The sequence below is a fragment of the Patagioenas fasciata genome, chromosome 1 (assembly GCF_037038585.1).
Source record: "Patagioenas fasciata isolate bPatFas1 chromosome 1, bPatFas1.hap1, whole genome shotgun sequence".
Taxonomy (NCBI): Eukaryota; Metazoa; Chordata; class Aves; order Columbiformes; family Columbidae; genus Patagioenas; species Patagioenas fasciata.
In genome coordinates this window covers 42,588,934-42,613,495 of record NC_092520.1, presented here as the reverse complement: position 1 = coordinate 42,613,495, position 24,562 = coordinate 42,588,934, and the positions used below count along the sequence as shown (strand labels likewise).

General features: G+C 36.4%; 1 protein-coding gene across 1 annotated transcript in view; it reads left to right on the top strand.

Annotated features, from left to right (window-relative positions):
* KLHL1 (kelch like family member 1) overlaps window positions 1–24,562 on the top strand; it is a 213,802-nt gene that overhangs the window by 151,572 nt on the left and 37,668 nt on the right. Inside the window, exons 6-7 of the mRNA XM_065832465.2 lie at window positions 273–459; window positions 22,350–22,574. Of these exons, the coding sequence (XP_065688537.2) occupies window positions 273–459; window positions 22,350–22,574 (412 nt within the window). The remainder of the gene's footprint in view (window positions 1–272; window positions 460–22,349; window positions 22,575–24,562) is intronic.

Below are 24,562 nucleotides of genomic sequence, written 5' to 3'. Positions count from 1 at the left end.
GGTCAATACCTAATATTCTTCAATGTCTTCAGTAAGAGAGTAGTCAGATTGTAGTCTTAGGGGATGGTGAAACAGTGATCTAAAAGTTGTCTTCTAAAAATCAACTGAATATTTACTTCCTGTCCCTTCTCTAAGAAAAATAGCCCTGCAAACATCTGTATTCTACAATGAAGTGATATACTTATGATACCAATTTTGTGATCTCTCATTGCATGATATTGCTTTTCTACAAAATTCCTAACTTTTTTGATTCATTATCGTGTCATTCACAGATACTGGCTGACCTAGAAAACCATGTGCTTTTTAAGGATGACCTGGAATGCCAAAAGCTTATTCTGGAAGCCATGAAATACCATCTTTTACCGGAGAGAAGAACTCTCATGCAAAGTCCAAGAACTAAACCTAGAAAATCTACAGTTGGGACACTTTATGCTGTTGGAGGAATGGATAACAACAAAGGTATTAGAGGATATTACTTACTTTATAAAAGTTATATTTTGCATTTTCTTTATTAGAAAATACTGCAGTCACTTTCTATTCCAATAATTGTCGGGGAGTGTCTAAATCAGTCAAGAAATGCTGCCAAGACCTTTAGTCCGATTAAAATCTACCGATATTTAAGGAAAAGTATTGTACTGTTAGAGAAAAGAAACTGAGTTTTGTGTTCATTCTTTGTTCAAAATGATTATAATTTCCAGAAAGAATATATACAGACAGTGACATTCATTTACCTTAGTTTTAGCTTTCTAGAAATGAAAAAAGGCACTTTGTTATGCAGTGTATTCCATCTGAAATATTATGCAATATCATGGTCTTCCAATGCAGAAATTTATCAATATTGTAGAAAAAAAAAACTATACAACTATCTTAAACTAGATTACTATTTTGTCAACAGCTAAAGGAAGGTAAAGTTATCCCCATTTTACTGTGACGAAAAGTAGGAAACAGTGGCAATTTTATTATTTTGTTGTTATTTCTTGGGGATAAGAATTATGATAGTGTGCTTTAATCTCTGGTAGGAAGTCTAATCCATTGATTTCTTTAATGGAATGAAATAAAACATTTGAACTAAAAGCTAACTGTGTTATAAGCCTATATACTCAGAAAGACTGCTTTTTTCTTGAAATTCACTAATAGTTCTACAGTATCTTACATTTTCATGTCCATATTTAGAATGAAGAATATGCCTTCAGAAAAATTAGTTCTAATATAAAATAGATTACACTCTAAAAATAAAGTATAATATAAAATTAGATATTCAGCATTTCACAACTCTGTTTCTAGATATAGTTATTGCACGGTTTTTTCACTAAATAGCTGTGGCAATATCGTCTGCAAAAGGACATTGCAAGTTTTTTCCCATAAAGTTACACCAATGAGAAAGATGTATGACATCTGTGCTTGTGTGAAAAAGAAATGTTGTGAGAACAGGAAAATGTTGAGGAAAGAACCAATTTGTATATTTTCTTATTATAGCTGTGGATTATTTTTGTTCTTTTAACATTTATAAATGTTTCTGTAGCTAAATGTTAGGCTTGGATTTATACAGAAAATTCCCTTTGGACCATAAAATACCTCAAATACAAATTTTCTCTTACTTTGGACAATTTATGATAAACACTCTAAGTATTCAGGTAGTAGAAATGACCATAAACCTAATCTAGGTACATCTGTATTTCTTCTAGCTTTCTATACAGATCTGTTCCTTGTTCGTATAGCAAATCAAAATATATAAATATTTAGGGAGACAGCACAGAGTTCACCACCATTGCACTTCAACACACAGCCCATTTTACACATTCAGGTCAGGCAGAACCAGTTCATTTCTATAGCAGCAGGAGGGAATGCAGCGTGACAGAGGTTCAGCCCTCTGTCAATGCAAACTGACTGAAAATGAAAGTAACGGGGCTTATATGCATTTACAGCAGAAAAAAAACCCTGCTTTGTGAGGGGGCCTGGTATGACATAACAGCATGTGCATAGTAGTAGCCTCTTTTATAGCCAGTGTGACATTCTGGGTAATTCAGGATCTGCAATTGTGTGGCCTCGACTTGCATCTGCTCAGCTCATCTGTCTTGTGATGCTGCTGTGTCCTTGACTAGCTTTTATGCCCAGTGAGTTCTGCTTCCACATGCCAGATTGGGAGACCTGAGTGCTGGTTGCACGATTTTAAAAGTCATTGAGTCCACAAAGCACACTTCAATATTTGGGCCATGAGATGAGACTGATACTGTACTATCTCTCCTCATTTTTTTTTCCCCACAACTTTCTCCACTGAAATGCTGACATGGATGACTGAGTTACACAATGATGTATTTTTAATGCCTCCTGGTGCTTGCTACCAAATACGAAACAGTTACATATAAGAACTAGATGAGCTGAGGAAATTAGCAATTTATTAGCTAGCATATAAAACAGTGGCTAAGTGCTAGTATTATGAAATTATTTGAAGGTTATGTGTGCCACCACATAAAAAGTAGCCTAGTATGCTAAATCAAGTTTCTTTTGTAATCTGTTCTGTAGTTATCTTCCTTTCCATAAAAAAAGAGGTGACAAACTCCAGCAGTCAGTGATTATACCTGATGTGAAAAGCTAAGGCAGCACAGTACTAACTGGATAGAATTCAAAGGAAGAAACTTAAGTAATTTTAAAACATTTTCTAAATGTACAAAACCTTATTTAAATATCTGTTTCCACACATCTTTGTTATTTATTTATTTTGAAAGGCATATATAAGAAACAGATTTTCTTTATATTTTTACATTCATAGAATGAGATGTATTAATAGATTAGAGGTATATGCATCTGACAAAGTTCCATTCACGTAACCCAATCATATCATTACATTGACTTCTGTAATTCCAATTAGTGGGATTTAATCATCTAGTAGTATACAAAATCTGTCTAAGTCTACATATAAAGGAGCATGCTAGACTGAAGTAAATGAGTAAATGCAAGAACTGCACATGCACCAACTTGTAAGAATGGTAAAACACTGACTTATTGCAGCCATCTTGGAATCCCAAATGCAGAACAAAAGCCATGGGACAGAACATAATATATATGGTCTACATGTTAGACAGTATTCTGGAAAATTAACATGAGGAAAATATACTTGCAAAGCAAGAGGAGATTGGTATAAATAATTGAGCAGTGTTATACTGATGGCAGAGTGCTGATTGATCTCTCATGAGCTTTTCTAACCTGTCTCACTAGTGGTGTGGTTTAACCCGAACTAGCAATATAACCACGATAGCCACTCACTTATCCCCCTCCTCACCCACAAAACAGGGGAAAGAATCGAAAGGGAAGGGAAAAACTTGGATTGAGATAAACACAGTTTAATAAAATAACAAAATACTAATACACTACTAATGTATGTATATATGTATAATAGAAATAGAATATTAAAGATACTCAATGCAATTCCTCACAAACTCCACCTACACCAAGCAGTCAGTCTCAGGAAGCAGCATCTGGTCCCAAAAGGCTGATCCCAAAGAGATAAAAAAGGAAAAAAAAGGCAGAAATGCCTAGGGTCCTCTGCATGGGTCCTCCCCATGCTCCGACAAAAAGAGTGAAGAAAGCTAAGAGAACGTGAGAGAGAGACCGGAAGATCCCGACTCTCCTTAAATATGAAGCATGATGCTAATGGGATGGAATACTCCTATTGATCAGTCTGGATGCCAGTCAAGCTCTGCCCCATCCATGCCCCCCATTCCTCGATGCCTTACGCCTGTGGGCAGAGCGCTCAGAATGTCCTTGACTTTCAGACCAGAACAATTAAAAATATTAACTCTGTCCCAGGGTGTTCTCAAACTAAGTCAAAATGATGACTGTGCTAGCTATGAAAAAGAAAGGTTTCTAACTGCATGAAGAAAATTAACCCATTTTCATTCAAACCAGCACAACTAGCTAGCAGGTAGAACAACAAGGGACAAGGAGATCTGCAGAAAAAGAAAACAAAAGAAAACAACAGAAAACAAAAGTGTCAGGCTAACCATGATTCAAAAACACTGGTATATATTACTTTTGGAATAGTCCTAGATTAGTTCATCAAAGTCTTAGAATAGTTCATTATTTACAGTCTTACATATATACAAGGGAAAAATAAATGAAAAATTATGTCAGCAAGAAACTCGTCCATAAAAATGTGACACGTCATTAACAAAGAGAACGAACAGTTGATTTACTGAAAGATTGATATTAAATGTGTGTTTTTCATTAAACTTGTGTCTAGATATAAAACCTATCACAAAAATTGCTCTGTTGGTGAATAGGTGAGGTGCATCATTAGTCTTTATCAAGCAGTATTAAGAGTCCTTTTGTTATTATTTAGATGCATTTTAGGAGGATCATAGAATCATATCAATGTTCGGGTTGGAAGGGACCTTAAAGATCACCTAGTTCTGCCACCCCTGCCATGGGCAGGGAAACATTCCACTAGACCAGCTTGCTCAAAGCCCCATCCAACCTGGCCTTGAACACTTCCAGGGATGGGGCAACTTCTCTGGGCAACCTGGTGAAGAATTTCTTCCCTATATCTAATCTAAATCTACTCTCTTTGCCAATGTGGTTTATTACTTATACGTCATTGTTTCACAGGAATGTCATCTAACATAGCTAAATGAAGCTTCTCTTTCGCTCTGGTGATTCAAAGATGTCCTTATTTTACTGGGCTTTTTTATTTTGTCAGAGTACACTTCACCTAAACTTATTTTAATTTTATATTTTTCATTCACATATAGACATACTTTTTATATACTGAAAGAAATATTGTACAGCCTTTTGTAAATATTGTAAATAAAGGCAAAAAAATGGGGAAAGGTCATGTTTTTCCTCTTAGGTAATTCTTCTTGCTGTTTCAAATATGTGTCTGAGATGTCCATAACTTGAAAATATATCTACCTCCTTCATCTTCAGTTCAGTGTGAATTAAAAAAAAAAAGTAAAATTGATCAAGACTTTTTATGGCATTTTGCAAGTTGTGGAAATTACTACAAACTACTTTGTCTTCACATACATAAAACATCTGAGAGCATTCATTATCTATTAATTTGATGTACATGACTATCTATCTTGAGAAAACGTATTATCTACACCTTACTTGCATTTTCATTCACAATATGCAATGTAGAGTAACAGAGTTTAATTTTCAGAATGTAAGTGCTCATAATCCTTGTATTTGTATAGTGTACAAACAGCAAAACCTACTTAAGAAGGTATAGTATTTTCTTTTTAAAGCAAAAAAAGGAAAAAAAATGTCCAATGTGTTTATTACAGAACATTTCTTCCCGGTGTGCTTTTCAAAAAGTTTTATATAAGTATGAATTCTTGTAAGTATACATAGATGTATGTGTGTATATATTCATATATATAAGTAATATGAATTATTGAGGTGTTGTCTTAAAAGTTTGAGGCTGTATTGTCACACAGTATCACAGTATGTTTGGGATTGGATAATCATCTAGTCCAATCCCCCTGCCAGAGCAGGAATGCCTAGGTGAGGTCGCACAGGAACGTGTCCAGGCGGGTTTTGAATGTCTCCAGGGAAGGAGACTCCACAACCTCCCTGGGCAGCCTGTTCCAGTGCTCCGTCACCCTCACTGAGAAGAAGTTTCTTCTCAAATTTAAGCAAAACCTCTTGTGTTCCACCCTGATCCCATTACCCCTTGTCCTATCATTGTTTGCCACTGAGAAGAGCCTGGCTCCATTCTCATGGCACTCACCTTTATACACTTATTGACATTAATAAGGTTCCCCCCTTAGTCTCCTCTTCTCCAAACTAAAGAGACCCAGCTCCCTCAGCCTTTCTTCATAAGGGAGATGCTCCACTCCCTTAATCATCTTTATGGCTCTGCACAGGACTCTCTCCAGCAGTTCCCTGTCCTTCTTGAACTGAGGGGCCCAGAACTGGACACAATATTCCAGATGGGATCTCATCAGGGCGGAGTAGAGGGGAAGGAGGACCTCTCTCAATCTACTGACCACCCCCCTTCTAATACACGCAGGATGCCATTGACCTTCCTGGCCACAAGGGCACAGTGCTGGCTCATGGTCATCCTATTGTCCAGGTCCCTTTCCCCTACACTGCTTTCTAATAGGTCATTCCCCAGCCTATACTGGAACCTGGGGTTGTTCCTGCCCAGATGCAGGACTCTACACTTTCCCTTGTTAAATTTCATCAGGTTATTCCTCACCCAACTCTCTAGCCTGTCCAGGTCCCGCTGGATGGCAGCACAGCCTTCTGGCGTGTCAGCCACTCCTCCCAGCTTAGTGTCATCAGCAAACTTGCTGATAGTACACTCAGTTCCCTCCTCTAAATCATTAATGAATATATTGAATAATATTGACCCAGATACTGACCCCTGAGGCACTCCACTAGATACTGGCCTCCAACTAGACTCTGCACCATTGACTACCACTCTCTGGCTTCTCTCGTTAAGCCAGTTTGCAACCCACCTCACTACTCTATTGTCCAGACCACACCTCCTCAACTTAGCAACTAGGATGCTATGGGAGACTGTGTCAAACGCTTTGCTGAAGTCAAGGTAGACCACATCCACCGCTCTGCCATCATCCATCCACCCTGTTACATTCTCATAAAAGGCTATGAGGTTGGTCAAGCATGACTTAGCCTTAGTAAAGCCATGCTGACTGCGCCTAATAACCCTCTTATCCTTGATATGCCTTGAGATGGCACCAAGGACAAGCCGTTCCATTACTTTCCCAGGGGTGGAGGTGAGGCTGACCGGTCTATAATTACCTGGGTCCTCCTTCTTGCCCTTTTTGAAGACTGGAGTGACATTTGCTTTCCCCCAGTCCTCGGGCACCTCTCCCGTTTCCCAAGACTTGGCAAAGATGATGGAGAGCGGTCTAGCAATGACTTCAGCCAGCTCCCTCAGCACCCGCGGGTGCATCTCATCTGGACCCATGGATGTATGGATGTCCAGATTACTTAATTGATCCCTAACCCAGTCCTCATCGACTAAAGCACACTCCTCCATTGACCTGGCTTCATAGTAAAACACACCACCTTACGTGCTGTACTTAAGCACTGTACTGTACTTAATACATCATGCAAATGAATTAATGGCTTAGGCTTCCTGCATTTAAAGATAATTCTTAATATATTTTTGTAAAGATCTTTTTGTGTGTTTTTAATAAGAAAACAGTACATTTTCTTATTCCTGTTCAGATACTAGAATGCAAGTAAATAGTTTCATTCTTACAAACTGCTAAGGAAGTTTGGAGCAACCACTGTCTCCAGCCACCCCAGTCCAGGACCCTCCTGCGCATTTGCTGGAGCCCAACCTGGTGCCTCTTGCTACCTGGGTCTCTGCTTGGGCTGAGGAGTGCATCTATCTGCTATTTTCCCATTAGTGGGTTCAACCAGAAGTGAAGTGTGTATTCCAGAGACAGGCACAGACACACACACAGGACGTGGATATGGCCAGTTACACAGGTGGCCACAGAAAAGGCACTGCCTCCAGCAGCCCCCACATTCAGGACTCACACCAGACACAGGCACAGGCAACCACATCTCCTCCGCCTCTTGGGCTGGCAGAGGCAAAAGTTCACTAGTGCAGCACACACACCACACTCTCCAGGTTCACAAGCACATGCACATTTGCAGATCCCCAGAGCACCAGCACAGCCCCTCTACCCTCCTCACACTGGTCCCCCCCAGCATCTGGTTTTTGGGACACAGCCCCAGTGGCTGGAGGTTAAAGACCCCACTGGTTCCAGTAGCTGACACCACAGACCAGGAATGTCCACAGTCCCTGTCTGGCTCTAGGAGCAGCTCCTATGAAACAGGAGCATAAACATGCTGTTACTACTCATGAGATAAGTAGATGCTCACAGAAAATGAACTGACAAGTGAGAAACGAACTGTCCCTTTTGCAATCTCACTCTTTTTATTGATAACATCATATATCTGTCCACTGTATGAGGCTCTTCTGCCTTTAGTGCTAGTTGTTTTTCACCTGTGTGTTTTCCATGAGGGCATTTGTTATGTCAAATTAAAGAATCATGTAGTCATAGCCTTAGAATACCTCATGAGGATAAGCCAAAATAAATCATACCTCTGACAGTCCAAGCAGCTGTCTGCCTAACACTTTTATTCAAGTATCTACAGCTTTCTTCTGAAATCTTGCCTGCTCTATTTAAGTAACAGTTCTGTCTCAGCCACACAATTCCAGTGTTTTCAAATATTGTGAGTGATTTTACTGAGATAGATGATTGTAATTTGACATTTACTCAGTTGCATGTAATATATTTTAGTATTCTTTCTTATACTTTCTGGAGTCCATTTTTTTCTAAAAAATGAACACATTTAGATTTTTGAGGGGATTTTTTGTTGTTGTTTTTAAATAGAAATAATTGTTGGTATAATTCAGTGTTTTCCCAGCCATTCTCTAACTAGCAATGGGAAATAGTTATAGCATAATTTACATCAATTGTAAAATGCAGTAATAAACAAGTAATATTCCATTAGTTTTAGGTCAAGACTGTGTGCCAATGACCATCTCTGGAAAAGAATAATGGAATATATAAACAGCAACAAAAAATGTCTTGCATCAGAGTCATCAACCTAACAGTAATGAGATTGTCATCATGGTGAATTTTATTGAGAAAATTAGAACACCAAGTTAAGAGGAAAGCAGGCTATCAGTATGAATAACTGTGTTTTTCACTGTCTATGTTGCAACTGTGCATTAAAACTTACTTTTCATTTTATGTTGCTTAAGTGGAACTGACAAAAATTAGCTGTTTGTAAAAAAAAAAATCCACTAAGAAAACAAGACAACTGAATTTAGAAGCCTTAGTTTATCTATTGCAGATATTTTCAGTCATTTCAGATAATATATTCTGAGAGTTTGTCACTGGATATATGTTTGATAAACTACAAAGAGATTATGATTTTAAGTTCTATTCACACAATAATAAACAGAAACTGAAATTAACTGTTTCAAATCCTAAGAACTACAATATATGTTATTTCTAGCTGGCAACACAACATTCTGGAGAGAGAAATCATGATTAATTAAATAAATAATAGTAAGTAACCTCATAAAGTTCAACATGGGGATGTGCAAGTCCTATACCTGGAGAAGATCAACCAGTATATGCTGAGGGCCATCCAACTGAAATGCAGTTTGACAGAAAAGGACCTGACGTCCTTTTGCCCCCTGTGGCAAAGACCTGCATAGCAGTTGTTCAAGATAAATGGAAATGCCAAAAATTGCCCATTCAGGTGTGATCCCTGATAGTAGACCTAGGGAGCAGAGCAACCATACAGAGCAGCCACCCTCTCTGTCCAACTGTTTGAGATATGGCAGAACTTGCCTGGTGAATTTTAAAGCATCTGCTGCCTTCAGAGAGGAAGACATGGGGAGATCAGTTTCTCTTGAAGGCACTGACGAAGATTTGCCCTGATACTCACTGTAGAGGTGTTCCCAGCAATTTCCCCAATGGCATGTGGCAGCATATGAGGTGAGTTTACATACCTCCCTATTTACACAATGCAGTGCACCTCTTTGGTGACTGAGACTAAATGAAGAATAAGGAATCAGTCTTTTCCTGTGTAGTTATCAGAAAAAATGTTGGGCAAAATGCCTCTGTTTTCAGAGGCATTGGGTGATGCTTGGCCTGTTCTGCTGAGTGAGGGGTATAGAGAACATGCATTCACATATTCTGAGAATTACTGACTTAAATTCTGCTGTCAGAGAGTCAAAGTAGTAATCAAAGTTGTCCATTCTATCTTGAAGCACAACACCCGGGACCCATAGCTTGTGGACATTAAGGATAAGATCACAGCAAATTCTTCGTGTAAGGTTCTTAAAATCATTCTTTATCAGCCTTTCATTGTGCAGTTTGATACCTTTATTCCAACTGAGCTTGAGATTATCCCTCTATCCCTTCTCTCTTCAGCCACCAAAAAACTTACTTTTTTCCCAGTCTGGTCAGATCTCACTGGAAATACTTGTCATTCCTTTAACAGATCTGACCTAATTTCAAGTCTTTAAGAAACTCCCCAAGGTTGGCCTTAAACTATCTTGCATGTATTTAATTGCAGCTTCTGTTACAGAGAGATTTCAAAGGGTCTTTAGATACCTTTAAGATGGGCATCAGTGCTGATTCAGGCATGCAATTCTCATGGAATATTGAGGTATTTATTTGCATCTTTGGAGAACTATACATGTGTATCCCATATACTCCCAGTCATAACAAGATTCACCAAGTCCAGCCAACTTTCTTGACCCTCTAAATTGTGTTCATGTGCCAAGAACCACAAGCCATCCAACATACCAGATAGTTCAAGTGAATGAAAATTACATGGGTGATTCAGCCTCTGGAGATGGAAAAATCAGGACCTTACCAAGGATCCCTGCACACTGATAAATTAAGGGCATAGATTTGAGCACTGACAAGTAGGTGACTGAGCTTGAGCGGGGGAGTTGGACAAGATGACATCCAGGAGTCTTTTTCAACCTCAACCATTCTGTGATTTCTGTGGGTCCTGGAAGACACCCAAGTTGAACAGGACTCAGAAGTGTTACGTTGCTACAAAAGGACAAATGATATCCTGGGCTGCCTTAGGCAAAGTATTACCAGCAGATTAAGGGAGGTGATCCTTCCCTTCTCCTCAGCACAAGCAAGGCCACACCTGAAGTGCTGTGTGCAGTTCTGGGTTTTCCAGTATAAGAGGTATAAGGAGCTACTCTAGAGTCCAATGAAGGGCTGCAAAGGTGGTGAAGGGACTGGAGCATCTCCATTATGAGGAAAAGGCTGAGGGAGCTGGGACTGTTTGACCCATAGAAAGCTCAAGGCAGGGATCTCATCAATGTATATGAATAGCTGAAGAGAGGGTGCATAGAGGACAGAAACAGGTTCTTCTCAGTTGTGCCCAGTGACAGGACCTGAGGCAACAGGCAAAAACTAAAAGACAAGAGTTTCCTTCTGAACATCAGGAAACACTTTTATACTGTAAGGGTGACTGAGCCTATGACCCTGCCCAGAGATTGGGTGGAGCCACCGTCCTGGAGATATTAAAAAACTGTCTAGACAAAATCCTGGATAACTGGCTGTAGGTGTCCCTGTTTGAGCCAGGGGAGATGAACCAGATGACCTCCGGAGGTCTTTGCTAACCTCAACTGTTTTGTGATTCTGTAACATGATAATGTGATTGCGTAATTCTAGAGTAAAGGTGGAGCTTGGGTAATTACTTCACCAGAGGAATATGAAATACACTGGCTAATGACTAATGAGATACTTAAATGTATGCATCACACTAAAATTCTCTTCTAGTTCTTGTAAATATTAACTTTATTGTTTGCTTCTTTTCACTCCTGTGAATTTCAATATGTTCCAGAACATTCAGCCTCATAGGGCAATTTGCAGTTACAGTACTTTGATTTACCCGTGCATTTCTGTATAGAAAAAAGTCCAGATTGTACACCATCTGGTAGTTTTTCAGTACTTACTTTACATCCCTTCATTTCTGTCATTTTTTCAGTGTAGTTGACTTCTGAAATTGCTGATTCAGTTACAGTTAGAAATAAAGAGAAGAACCTGAAGTGATCTATACTGAAGCCTCCACAGCTTCAAATATAAGAGAAGAGCCAAAGTTACCACAGAGAAGATAAATTTCATCATCCCACAAACTTCCTGCCTTGCCAGTCTTGGTATTTGCACTAGTTGGTACAACCTGTGGAGTCAAGGAGACAGCACAAAAGGCTGTTGCCCTCATGAGAATATTTGAGGGATTATTCTCCCAAGAACACCCTTGTGTCCCTCCTCATTACTTCCCCACTAACTCTATTTTCTGACATTTCCAGTACAGAGATTTTATCACTGAGTAAAGTATACAGAAAACCAAACAAACAACAAACAAACAAACAAAACAAACAAAAACCACAAACCCAATATTTGATATGATCTAGAGAAGACACATGCATGGCAGCTAGGTGATTTAGAGAACCTCTGCACTGACAGAAAACTTAGCTTTTTCCATACACCAAACAATTTATGTCCCCTGATCACTCAAGTTTCTTTAATCACTGTTACTACTGGGGTTGGCTTTGCAGTAAAGCAAATTATTTCTTTCAGCACAAATTCTGGATTTTGTTCTGGAGGCAGTGCACTGCTGTAACCACCCTCAATAGCCAGCATGGGTAAGACTTAAAAATGTTGGTACCTCCTGCCCTGTGAAGTCCTCCAGCTCTGTCTTCCACCTTCCACCACCTCATAAATTTTCATGCTGAATTCTAGAAAGTGCTCCAAAATGCTGTAGTTTCAGGCATAAGAATGTCCAAGTAAGCTTCACTGCACCTTTCATTTTGTTTTTAACACTCTGAAATGGAAAATGAAATAATCACATCTTTTCAGACTAGAGAAGGCACCATTTAGAGCCAAATGGATACTGGGCATTGCCTGGCTCCTATGCTCTTATGCAGGTTAGGGAGAGCACCCTTTACAACATGTTTACCTTAGATGGAAGTGATTGCAACCAAATAGAATCTCCCAGGAATAAGCCAAGAGCTAAGCAGTGTGCATGAGCCTCTGTACAGCTATCATGATAAGTGATCAAAGAAGGCTAGGAGAAATGGAAAATTGATGCTGTTGCAGCGCCAGACTGCTCAGTTGACATCGTTTAAACCAAATCATGATCAAAACAGCTTATTGATTTATTTATGATACATAATTAACTGGCAATCAGATGAACTATGTGCTTAGGATCAAAAAGAGTCACGCAGTAGAAAAACTGCAGTCCCAAACACTTGCAAAATATGAATTTTCTTCAAATTTCTGAACACCCTTCTTGAGCAAAGCTCCAAAAGTTCTAGTCACAGACACACACACGTGTTCATACACAGACACAAACACAGATATATGCACCCTGTCTCTCCCAGTTTGTGCAGGTTACCGTCACCCGCTCCCCAGCAGTGGGAGCTCTACAGGGTGCACACCCCTCCTGTAGGAGATGCAGTTGTCCCAGCATTTGCTGCTTTCCACATGTAGAACTTCTCTTTTATTGTGCAGACCAACTTATTTTCACAAGTTCCAATGGGAACAGAACTGCTTTTAAAGAAGAGGCATGTGTTATGTTGATAAGCAAAAGTAAACTAGCATTTTGGATTATATAAATCATTAATAAAGGGGACTTTTGTAAGTTTTAGCCTAGACAAAAGCAGAAAATAAAACACGAATGTTTATGTTATTAAACATAACACTGTATTATAAAACAAAACACCCAACACTAAAGGCATTACCTAAAATCATTGTCAAAAAGGTGTCATTTCCAGTAGTCTTTAATGTATAAACATTAGTGGAAAACGTTTGTATTAATTTTAGAGAGTTCTGATAATATTGAATAACTGAATATTCCCGAAGGCTTTCTGATATTTGTTCATGCCACTTTATGGCAAATCCCTGTGTTATTTAATTTTTTTTTTAGTGAGACAATGTAAAAATTCTTGTGTAGAAATTATTATTTTTGAAGTGCTTACAGGAATTTCTTACAGCTTAACTAAAGAGAAGAACTGCTACCCTGTTTTCTGTATAACTCTTTCTTTACCAAGAAATTCTTCTTGATATCTGTGTCAGTAACCTATTTAGGTCACATTCATTCCTCTTGAGTAACTATTTTTTCAGTTCAAAATGTAATGTTGCAGATCACTAGATCAAGGTCATTGTTTCACACCTACTCATAGCAGCAGCTCTAAATCTTGAACAAAATGGTCAAAGTACATGTCAGCAACAGCTTTAGTAATAGCAAAATCAGCAGAAAGTCTTACAGGGAAAAAACAAGTAGAAATTTTGTGATGATAAATATAGAACTCTCACCCTTCTTCCTGGGCTTAAATACTGAATCATTCTAGCTGTGAGAAAAAAAATTAGTGCCTACATTGAATACAAAGGTGGGGTCTGGGGCAATGAGGAGATGTTTAAGCATTTGGATATGCTTCTGAAAAAAAAAAATTTTTTTTATATAAAAATTCCTGCATTTTTACTTAACTGAAGTGAATGCATTGCTCTTGTAGTTGCAGACATCCTTCATGAAGTTTATCTGACTTCATGCAGCCTACAACAGGTTGTTCAAAAATACTTAAGAACATAATCAGAACACAGGCTCTAGATATTTCTGCATTTGACTTAAAACACTGAATTACAAACAATATTGCAACGCATTTATTCTTTTTCATGCAATGACTTTGCTATGTGTTTTTTCTTCAATAATCAACTATGCAAAAATATGAGAATAACAATGAGCTTTATACAAAATTCTTTATTTACAAATCATTAACAAGGAAATATAATATGCTTAGCTTCATAAAAAGAGTGTTATAGAAAGATAGCTAAAAGATCACTTGAAAATGTTCCACCAAAACAATTTCACAATTTGCAACTTCACAAATGATAACTAAAACAAAGAATAAAAATTTGTATTTTGCAATGGTGTACTGATTTGTAGATGAAGGTAGAACTATGAAATCTGGTACTTTATTGTTTCATCAGAAACGCTGGATGGGAGAATTACATACACCCCTGCTGCATACACATGGGAGTTGTCAGCAGCAGTTGGACCTTCGTGCAAAACTACCCTGATCATCTACACTACTTTAATTTCTAAAGTCTTTCTTTGTGAATCTCTCATTACTACATAAACCTTGATTAATCAGAGTTTATAATGCCCATGAAAGTGTGCACAATACACAGAATTAATCTCATTCAATACCCAGCAGAATCCTAAGTAGAATTTAAGTTAAAAAAAAAGAAAAAAGTTGAAATGTATCCAGAACATCGAGAAAAATACTTAACTTCTTATCTGAAATAATTTGTGCTGCCACAGTCATGGTATAGGTTTTAAATTTACTGCACATCACTGTTCACCATGCCTATATCTATTAAATGAATTCTGTTTCACCTGTCTATGTCTTTTTCATATACTTTGTCTTCAGTACTGCTAACTAAAATAACTCAGACTTTTTTAGAGAACTGTTCATCTGAAAACTAGGGGTTTGTATATGTATGTGTATAGAGGAATTGTCTGAATGCATAGTATATTTATAATAAGAACCTCAATATTCTATGTATTTGCCTTCCATTTATCATGGCATTTTCATATCCAATAGCTTAAAGGCAGTTGAATAAGTCATGTTTTTCCTTTTATCTTTAGATGACTAAAAAACCACTGGAGTGGTACATGAGTGAAATAAACTATACTAGAATACTTCTTTAATGTAATTTCACATAATTCTTTATATACTTAGCATTATTTTAAATTGGGCCTCTGTCCTGTGTAACCCCATCTAGGTGTTCCTGCTCTGGCAGGGGGATTGGACTGGTTGATCTTTCGAGGTCCCTTCCAATCCCTGACAGTCTGTGATTCTGTGATTCTGTGTGTTATACTGTGGTATTCCATCTGGTTTGTTTTATAGGAAAATATGTCTAGCTCTGCATAATCAGCACATACACTGCAGCCAAAAATGAATAATGATTTTTTGCTGTATTTAGTTTATTCATATCTTCACATTAAACCTGTATCTCTCACTTCCCTAAGAAAATATAGTGTCTTCCCGGCTGATTCTTTCCGTCTTCCTATTATTAGGAAATTGGATCTTCTGGTTTTCTGAAACGTATAATCATAATTATTTTGGTTCGTCCATGGGGATCAGGAAAAAAAAAAAAAAAAGTAGTTTTCTATAGATCTCTAACATGGGTAAGAAGACATCCTATCATAGCCTGTATAGACTGGGGTCAGCAGTGTTAAGCAACATTGCTCATTTCTTTGAGTTTGCATAGCTTGGAAGGCCCTTCAGTTAGGAGTAGGCTCTGCTGACTGCCATCTAATAGTAATGGCAGAGAGAAGATGACTTTCTGATCTTAACTGGGGAAGATGCTGTTAACTTTTGGTTGTCACTGGAACCAGCATCTCCCTGAGTGACTGTTCCTCTACTGTGCAATGCCTGGGTGGTTTAAAAAAAAACAAACAAAGTTGTTTGACTCTAGGTACTGATCTTGCCTTAGAAGGGGTGAATGTGAATGAAGAGAGGATTCCTTCTCTCTATCTGCTGTCTGTCCAAGGGATGCTGTGTAGTAACTTCAGGCAAAAAGTGTCTCACAGCTCAACGGTGCATACCACACCACAAAACTAGCCTTGTGGCCCTACAGTGTAACTGTTGGTTTATGTATACACTTGTTCAGAGTTAGTGAAATAAAGCAAAGCCTGCATCATAGACAACTGGAATGGTGGGGTTTTTTATCAGGTTTTGGATGTTTAAATTTGCGTAGAGGTACTTGAACTTGGAAAGACTACTAAAAATCTACTAAGTGTCTGGGACAACTGCAAAGGCTGCTGTAAGACGGAAAATACAGACAGGGCATGTAAAGAAACGGATGGGAAGAGAGGTTAGACAGCCATATGCAACTTACAGTTATATAGTTTTTGGGCCAGTAATTAATCAAATCACATAGATTTGCATAATTTAAAAATTATACAACTGTGGGTCAGTAATTTGTGAATAATATCTATGTACAGACTATGATAATTTTATTTGGGGATAATTCTAAGTAATGTTTAAAACAATGTTAAATTCAAAGCCATATTCACTTTATAGCACAAGTAGGACCGTCGCTATGAAGGGTGGTATTAATTTGAAAGTAGAAGAGTTGTGAAATATTAACAAATATGTTTTAAAATTTGCTATGAATTACACTTTGCAAATTGCATACTTGCTTTAAAATTTAGGAATAATTATAGTCACCACTCAGAAGGCAGGGTTAAACTTTCCAGAATAACAGCTTTTCAGCACAGAAAGTTTATCTTCAAGTTCTTTATAAAGCACCTTCCAAATGTTCTGTGAGGTACTGGGAATGAGCAGTCCATTGACCCCTGGGAACCTTGGGGAATTAAACTGGAGAGGATACTGCAACCTACATGTGCAAAATATAGTCTGGAACATTTCAGTTCTCTAAACCAAATAACTACCCCTCCTTTAAAATTAGATATTTTGAAGATGCATCTTTATATCTTATTAATTTTTCGAAGGAAACGTTCAGCTATAGCAGCACAGGAAGAGGGAACATGCTACAACAGCAGACAGTTAAGGAGCTTGACAAAAAACCATTTTATTTTCACACGTTGTAACTGTTTCAAACAAGAAAATAAAAATCTGCAGAAAGTGCTAATGTTGGAATTGTCATGGGTTATGAATACTGAAAGAAAATGTTAAGTTGGTTGCTTTAGGGAACATACAGCAGTGATACTGCATAAAAATGTTATCTAACAATTTGTACTTTGTGAGCATTTACAAATACCTGAAACTGCAGATACCTCCGTTTCATGTTTGAAGCTGTATCCTTTCCCACTCCTAATAGGATGAACAGAATCCATCCTAGTTACCAAACACAGCCAGGAAATTGAACAAAGGAAGAAACCGTGTCTGTTTAGAAAATATTATAGCACTCTGGCTGTAGTGGAATATTAGCACTCTATTATTATTCTTTAAATTCATCTTCTACCTGTCTCTGTGTGTCACATTCCTGTTCTGCAAAAATATGTCTGTTTCCACCATCATCTTATTTGCGCAATCTCGTTTTCATCTATCTGCTTTTATCCTTTTCATTTTTTCCCAATTAATTTACTTATGCCTAGTTAAATCAACTGAATAAGCATATGACCATAGAATAAACCAATATTTTCTGCTCTCACGTTATTTCTTTTGTATGCCTTACTTCTTCTTCTACCTATGTCTGGTTTTCAGTCTGTAATATATAGAGTTGACTTTTACATTAATTGTTACAGCACAACAGGATGTATTTGTGAGTAGTTCTTTACATACTGCCACGGTAAAGGTGGTTATTAATGTAGATAATTCTAGTCCTGAAATCCACAGCCTGTTTAAATCCTGCATTTATTTTGTTTTGTTTACTTAAATCAAAAGTAATGCATTTACAACTGTTGACAGTTCTAAATGCAACACCATATCATTATTAAGACAAGAAAATCACATCAGCATTACAGTAAATTCAACAATAAGCTCTTCATTGATCATTTTGGTTTTCTGCAACTTCAACATAGTTAAGAATCTCTCTTTTCTCTTACAGTTAGTGTTGAATTCATTTATTTTTGTTTCTTCTTTTTATTTCTGGTCTTTTTTTTCATATACTTCTGACAGATTTCTGTAACATCTGAGAAAATCATAATTTCTTGAACCTGTGGCTTAATCTAACGTCATGAGGCCTCCAACAGAACTATCACTGTGATGTGTGCCTAAGTTATTTAACTATACTATGAAAAGACTCCTATGAGATCATATATGTGTGTGTATATTACTGTGAAAAGCCTACAGAGAAAAAAAAGTTATAAAGTTGGTTAGACAATTATAGACCCTTTATGACTTGTAAGCACGTTAGACCATTTATGATCTGTTTCAGTAATGTTTCCAGTTTCCTGCTTTCTTTCTGATATCATACTGGTTTAGGAAGGGACTTGCTTATTTCTTCTTTTTTTCCAGTTATGTAAATATTTTGTTAGTTTCTAGAGAACAAATTTGGTAGTTGACATGACAACCAAGCAAAGGACATGCTTTCTGCCAAAAACAAAAAAGGAACATATTTAAAGATGAACAAGGGACTAAAATGATATCAACTTTCTACTGACAAGTAGGGAGATGGAAAATCAATAAAAAATTGAAGCACATACAAAGGTTAAGTTTAATGTGACTCATAATTTACTCTTAATTACTTACTGATTGCTTTCTGTAAAGATAGATGTTCATCATAATCATTTTGACCTGCATAATCCTGTAATACTTATAATACCACTGACTGCCTAAAGTCACTGGGTGTCCCTTATTGAGAATATATATGGAAGAATGTCCCTCACAGTAAAATGATGTAATACCTGCCATATTTCATATTTGTCTGAAATTCTTACATTATTTTTACTCGTATAAGTACACTTGCAGTCTGTGGTTACTGCTCCACTACTCTTTTAAGTGATAAACTAGTCTTTTGTAAATATTTGTTAGTTTATTATCTAAAGTTTTTTAGGAAAACAAGTTACACTTTAATCCATGATGACAAAGACTATGACCCGGAATTTTATTGTATCTTTAAGGATGTATTTATGACTGGTATACTTTCCTAAAGCTTTGTGCAGTGAGCTTTAGCTGCAGTGTTATGCTGCAAGTTGACCATCAGTTGGACTGATGAGTAACTCCTTTTCTGTTTCATCTTTTTTTTTGATAGCTCTAGTCACTTTAGTATCTCAGGGACTAGACATCAACACCCACTATCAATTTTGGAAGAAAAAAAAAATCACAATCAGGAATTGCTCTTATGACATTGTCTTTTAGGAACTCTTATACTCCCTGTTGTTATATTACCTAATATATTTATCTCTGAAATACAGACTTAAAGGTAGACAAATACTCTATTCTACTTTCCCTGTTTTATTTACAGATGAAAAATTGACATGTATGTTTAAAATATATATGCATATATCTCTATATAAAATGTGTGCTTTATATACATATATATAAACATATGTATATATATATAATATTAATCTGAACTCATGTTTGCATTCAAGTTCAAATTTTCACCTACCTGCATGTCTACACTTGATAAGAAAATGTAGCAATGGCTACATAAGGGTCTTCAAGTTAAGCAAAGGACTTAATGTAGTTCTGTTGAGAATGAAAGCTTGAAAAGGATTGTTAAGGTTTTAGTTCATGACTATGTATATTTTTCAAGTTTAGTTGTTTGTGTAAATAAATAAATAACAATAAATTAAAAGAAATATAGTGGAAGATGAAGAGGATTTCAACAGTCTTTTATTTAATATTTCATTTCACAGTGTTAAATAAAACTGTATCATAGATGAGGTTTTCTCTTACTTAAGGTTAATCATGCCTAGGGAAATAAACTCATGACCACAGACTCCATTCCATATTATGCAATCAGAAAGTCACAGGATGATTCAGATTGGAAGGGATCTCAGGAATTCTCTAGGTCCAACCTTTTTCTCAAAGCAAGGTCAGCTATGAGAGCAGACCATTTCCACCATTTCCATTTGGGTCTTGAAAGCCTTCAAGGATGAAGGCTGCTCAGCCTCAATGGAAGAACTGTTCAGTTTTCTTGATCATCTTAATTAGTTCGTTTGTTTAGACAAGCCCATATCCAGCTGTGTACTAAGACTTCTTTATGACAGGACTGATGTGTTTAGAGAATAGATGTTACTGCAGTTTGTGGTTGGGGTTATAAGCAGAAGTCACAGCTGCTTCATTAGTTGCTGCAGGAACAAGGGAGGCACTGTATATGTTTCCTACGTGGCTATATTCTGTTTAGACTTTGTTGTGTACAGCTGCAGCAGGTGGATTGTTCTGCAAGGTTTACTCACTTTAAAACTTGCAAGCTGATCAATCATGCTGAGGGTTACTGAAGTCAAAGAATGAGATTTTTAACTTGGGTCAATGTTTTTGGAAAAATGTCATGAGAATGCAATACTGATATGAAGTGATGCAGCTGACCTGAATACAGAGTGGTATGTACGCCTGTGCTGTTTAATGATTTCTGATAAGAAATTCTAGTCTTAAGAGCTCTTCCTGTAGGAAAACTGTCATCAAATACTTAAAAAGATGTCACTTCCAAATTCTTCTTCATGTGATCATGCATCGGTGAAGAATCTATGGGCATTCCAGTGCTGGGATCTGAACTGACTGGAGTGCATGAAGAAGAATTCAGCCAAAAAACAGATTAAGAGTATACCTTTTTCCCCATTGGCAAAATTTCTACAATGTTTTAGCTGACTCAATTACCTCTTCTTCATCCATGAGCTGATTTCATCCAGAGACTATGGTAACTTGACATATCTTCTGTTCTTATCCACATTTCAGTCTGAAATGTATTATATTCACGTTCCGGATACTAAGACAATTTTATATGACCAGTACCTATTCCACTTTGTATTATTCTTATTCTTTATTATTATAGATTAGCAAGGCACCTTGCTGAATAAGCAGAGTTCAGGAACTACAGGAACTGTTGGATTAGATGCTCAATATGTAATTTAATAAAAAATTGTGGAAAATTCAGACTTAACCAATATTAGAAAATACATAGTTGAGCATAATTCGAAGACTGTATTTGTTGTGTTATTAAGATTTTCTGGAATCGGAATGACAAAGCTTTTAAACTGTACTCTTTACCATGGAAGTATACAGTGATATAGAACTCTCACGCTACAGTTCTAGCTTTCAAGAGTAATAGATTCCACATATAAATTTTTTCAAGCATTATAACATAACTTTATTAATATGCATCATTATAATATGCCCTGCAGCACCACCAGACAACTGTATCAAATAATCTGTATTTTTGTTCTTTCTAACCTAAAGATTAATGCTTTTACACAGTTCTCAATTTTAAATTACGGGCAGAAAGATAAATAAATATGTCTCTCAAACAAATGCAAAAGATTGCTTCATATATCTTATAGCTTCATAAAACTAGCAGGGGATTTAATACATCCAGTTGAATTGTACATTATTGCCGCTCTGCTCCACTTAGATACAAATTGAATTTAAATAATATTTCTTTTAGTTCAATTAACAAAAGCGTTGCTTTCAAGATGTTTGCTTCCACTTGGTTCACTGCTCTTCTGTTCCAAAGAATGAATGAACCCTAAAAGAATTGTTTCCCATGGAATTCTAACCTTTTATTACAATTCAAATTATTAGTTGCAAAAGCTTAATACTTTTATTGATTCTTTCTGTATGGATATTTAAAAGTTAGAAATGAAGCACTGTTATGTGTATGTAAAACTAGGGGTTACATTTCAGATGAATTATCAAGTATCTCTCTTAAGGATTAGTTTAAACTCATCATAAATATTTGTGCTTTTGCTTTAAATTAACCTTTCCCACACTCATATTACAATTAATGGGGTGCATTACTCTTTCACTTTCTGGACTCTAGTTAAGTCAATTATGCTTCCTTTATCATTCTGTGTGGTGCGTTGACCTTGACCTTTTTTTTTCACCTTTCTTGGGGAGGGAAAAATATTTTTTATATATATATCTGTATGTGTGTGTATATACACATATATATACACACACACACACATATATATATGTGTATATATATATTTAAGTATATATACACAAACACATATATATTCCAGGGACTACTTTATCTAAAGAAACAGAAAATATTTGTCAAGATGTTGGAAGTAATAAATAAATAATATTAAAGTTTTGACTCTTCTATTAAAAAAAAAGTGAGCCAAAGCCAATTTTATATACATTTTGTTTACATTATCCTATTTTGTCTCTCCAGGTGCTACAACTATTGAAAAGTATGATCTCAGAACAAATATATGGATCCAGGCTGGAGTGATGAATGGCAGGAGGCTTCAGTTTGGTGTTGCTGTCATCGATGACAAGCTGTTTGTCATTGGAGGCCGAGATGGTTTAAAGACATTAAACACTGTTGAATGTTACAATCCAAAGACCAAGGCTTGGACTGTGTTGCCACCAATGTCAACACATAGGCATGGCTTAGGTAAGAAAAAAAAAAATATTTTAAAAAGACAGCAAATTTTCCAGATATGTAATTTGTAATGGAAAACTCGGAACTTTTGACCTAACACAAACACATACAAAAAAACCCCAACAACAACAAAAAAAACCATCACCACCACCACCAATGAATAAGTAGTAAAAGCAGAGGAACCAGTAAAGAAACCAGGAAGATTACACAGGTTAGTGAGAAAATTCAGGTTTGTAGGCACTGATTTTGAAAAAGGACATCTCTATTTATTGAACAATCTAGATATTATTTGCTTTTAATCAAATATTATGTTTTTTTCATTTATCCAGTGTGACAGGAAATAAAGGCTATAAAAACCATGTCAGTGATGGACTGATGAACTTTACAAAATATTTGTAACAAAAGTTTAATCATGACTGAAAGCACATTTCTCCATAGCCTACTTTCAGATAAGTTTTGGTGTTATTTATTTTTTTAATGGTATTATCCATACCACTGTCAGCGTTAATCAAGACACGTTGTATCCCTGTTCTCTACTCAAAGAAATACATGTTTGGTTATTTCTTTTTTTAATTGTTTTTAAACTAAGCAAAAGAATATTATATTGTTTCCTTGAAAAAAAAATCTTTCTATTATCAGTATCATATATATACAATAGGAAAAATGTCTAACTTATTACATACATTTTTTTTGATGTTTAAAAAATACCGTTTTTTATTTTAACTATGGAGAGATGAGAGTTTCTCACTTAAAAATAAAGGAACTTAGAATCTACAGAACATACCCACCAGAATATAACTTATATGAGGTATAGAAAACAGAACTGTTCATTCTCTGTTCCGCTAAAACCACCTGGTGTGATAGAATGATAACAACATCATAAAAAATAGATACGGAAAAGACATGGTAGGTTATCATGTCCATTCCCTTGAGTTACAATCAGCAGCAAGCCCTTTAATATACCACTGTATCTGTATCTCACAAAATGAAGGTGCTTTCCATACCTCCTTCCCCCCACACTATTTGGCACTTACATCATAATATGCATTTGTACAGTGGCTAGCATAATGCATTTTTGCTATTAAACATGTTTTACGATAAAAAGTAGTGATGGCAAGCTGTCTCCAATGGCATCAGGTCACTAAATAGCTCTCTTATTGGAAATTGTTCCCTAAGTTTAAATTTAATTATAATGCTACATAAACACACATAATGTCTTTTTTTACCAGTGTTCCAGAATTTTACAGAATCTATTATTAGTTTCAATGGTATTCCCAAGGGTGATAAAAGTGCAAAAAACTTCATAACACAGGAAAGAATTAATAAAACATTAGAGAGTTCTTGATAGAGAAAAAACTTTTCCCATGACAACAGAGATGGCACTATGATCAAAAACTCCTTGTGATCAGTTCAAAAAATATGCATCATTTTGGACTGATAATTCCACAGATGCTTTTGATCAATAGCTCTGGATGTGCTCATTCCACATTGTTTATTTTAAAAGAAAGAATCAACCAACCTCAATAATCACCCTGAAAATAATACAGTCTTTCGTGGCTGTATAGTACAGACCAAATTCTACTGCATTAGGCAATGACATTCCATATTTTCAGATGTGTACAGCTCAGTTGTTGGACATATAAATACTCTGAGCAAATGAGCATATCTGTTCAAATCAAGCTTAAATCAACAGAGCTGTGGGTTTGATCTATTCTATACATGTTAAATCTACAGTATATTCTTCTCATGCAGGAAACCTGAGATGCTTTTGGACCTTGACATATTGACAGTCATACTTTCAGTCATGAAGAACACATGTGTATATTGTATATCTGCTTCATGAGTACAAAGAAAATGTCTGCCATTTTGTTATTTGTGTAACGTGAAAAAACAGTTCCTATCCTGGATCTGTCCTTTCTTCATTTACATTGTTGTACAAAAGTTTATTCACTAGCAATAATTTAATAGTATGATGGGAATGGAGAACAGATCAGGCTCAT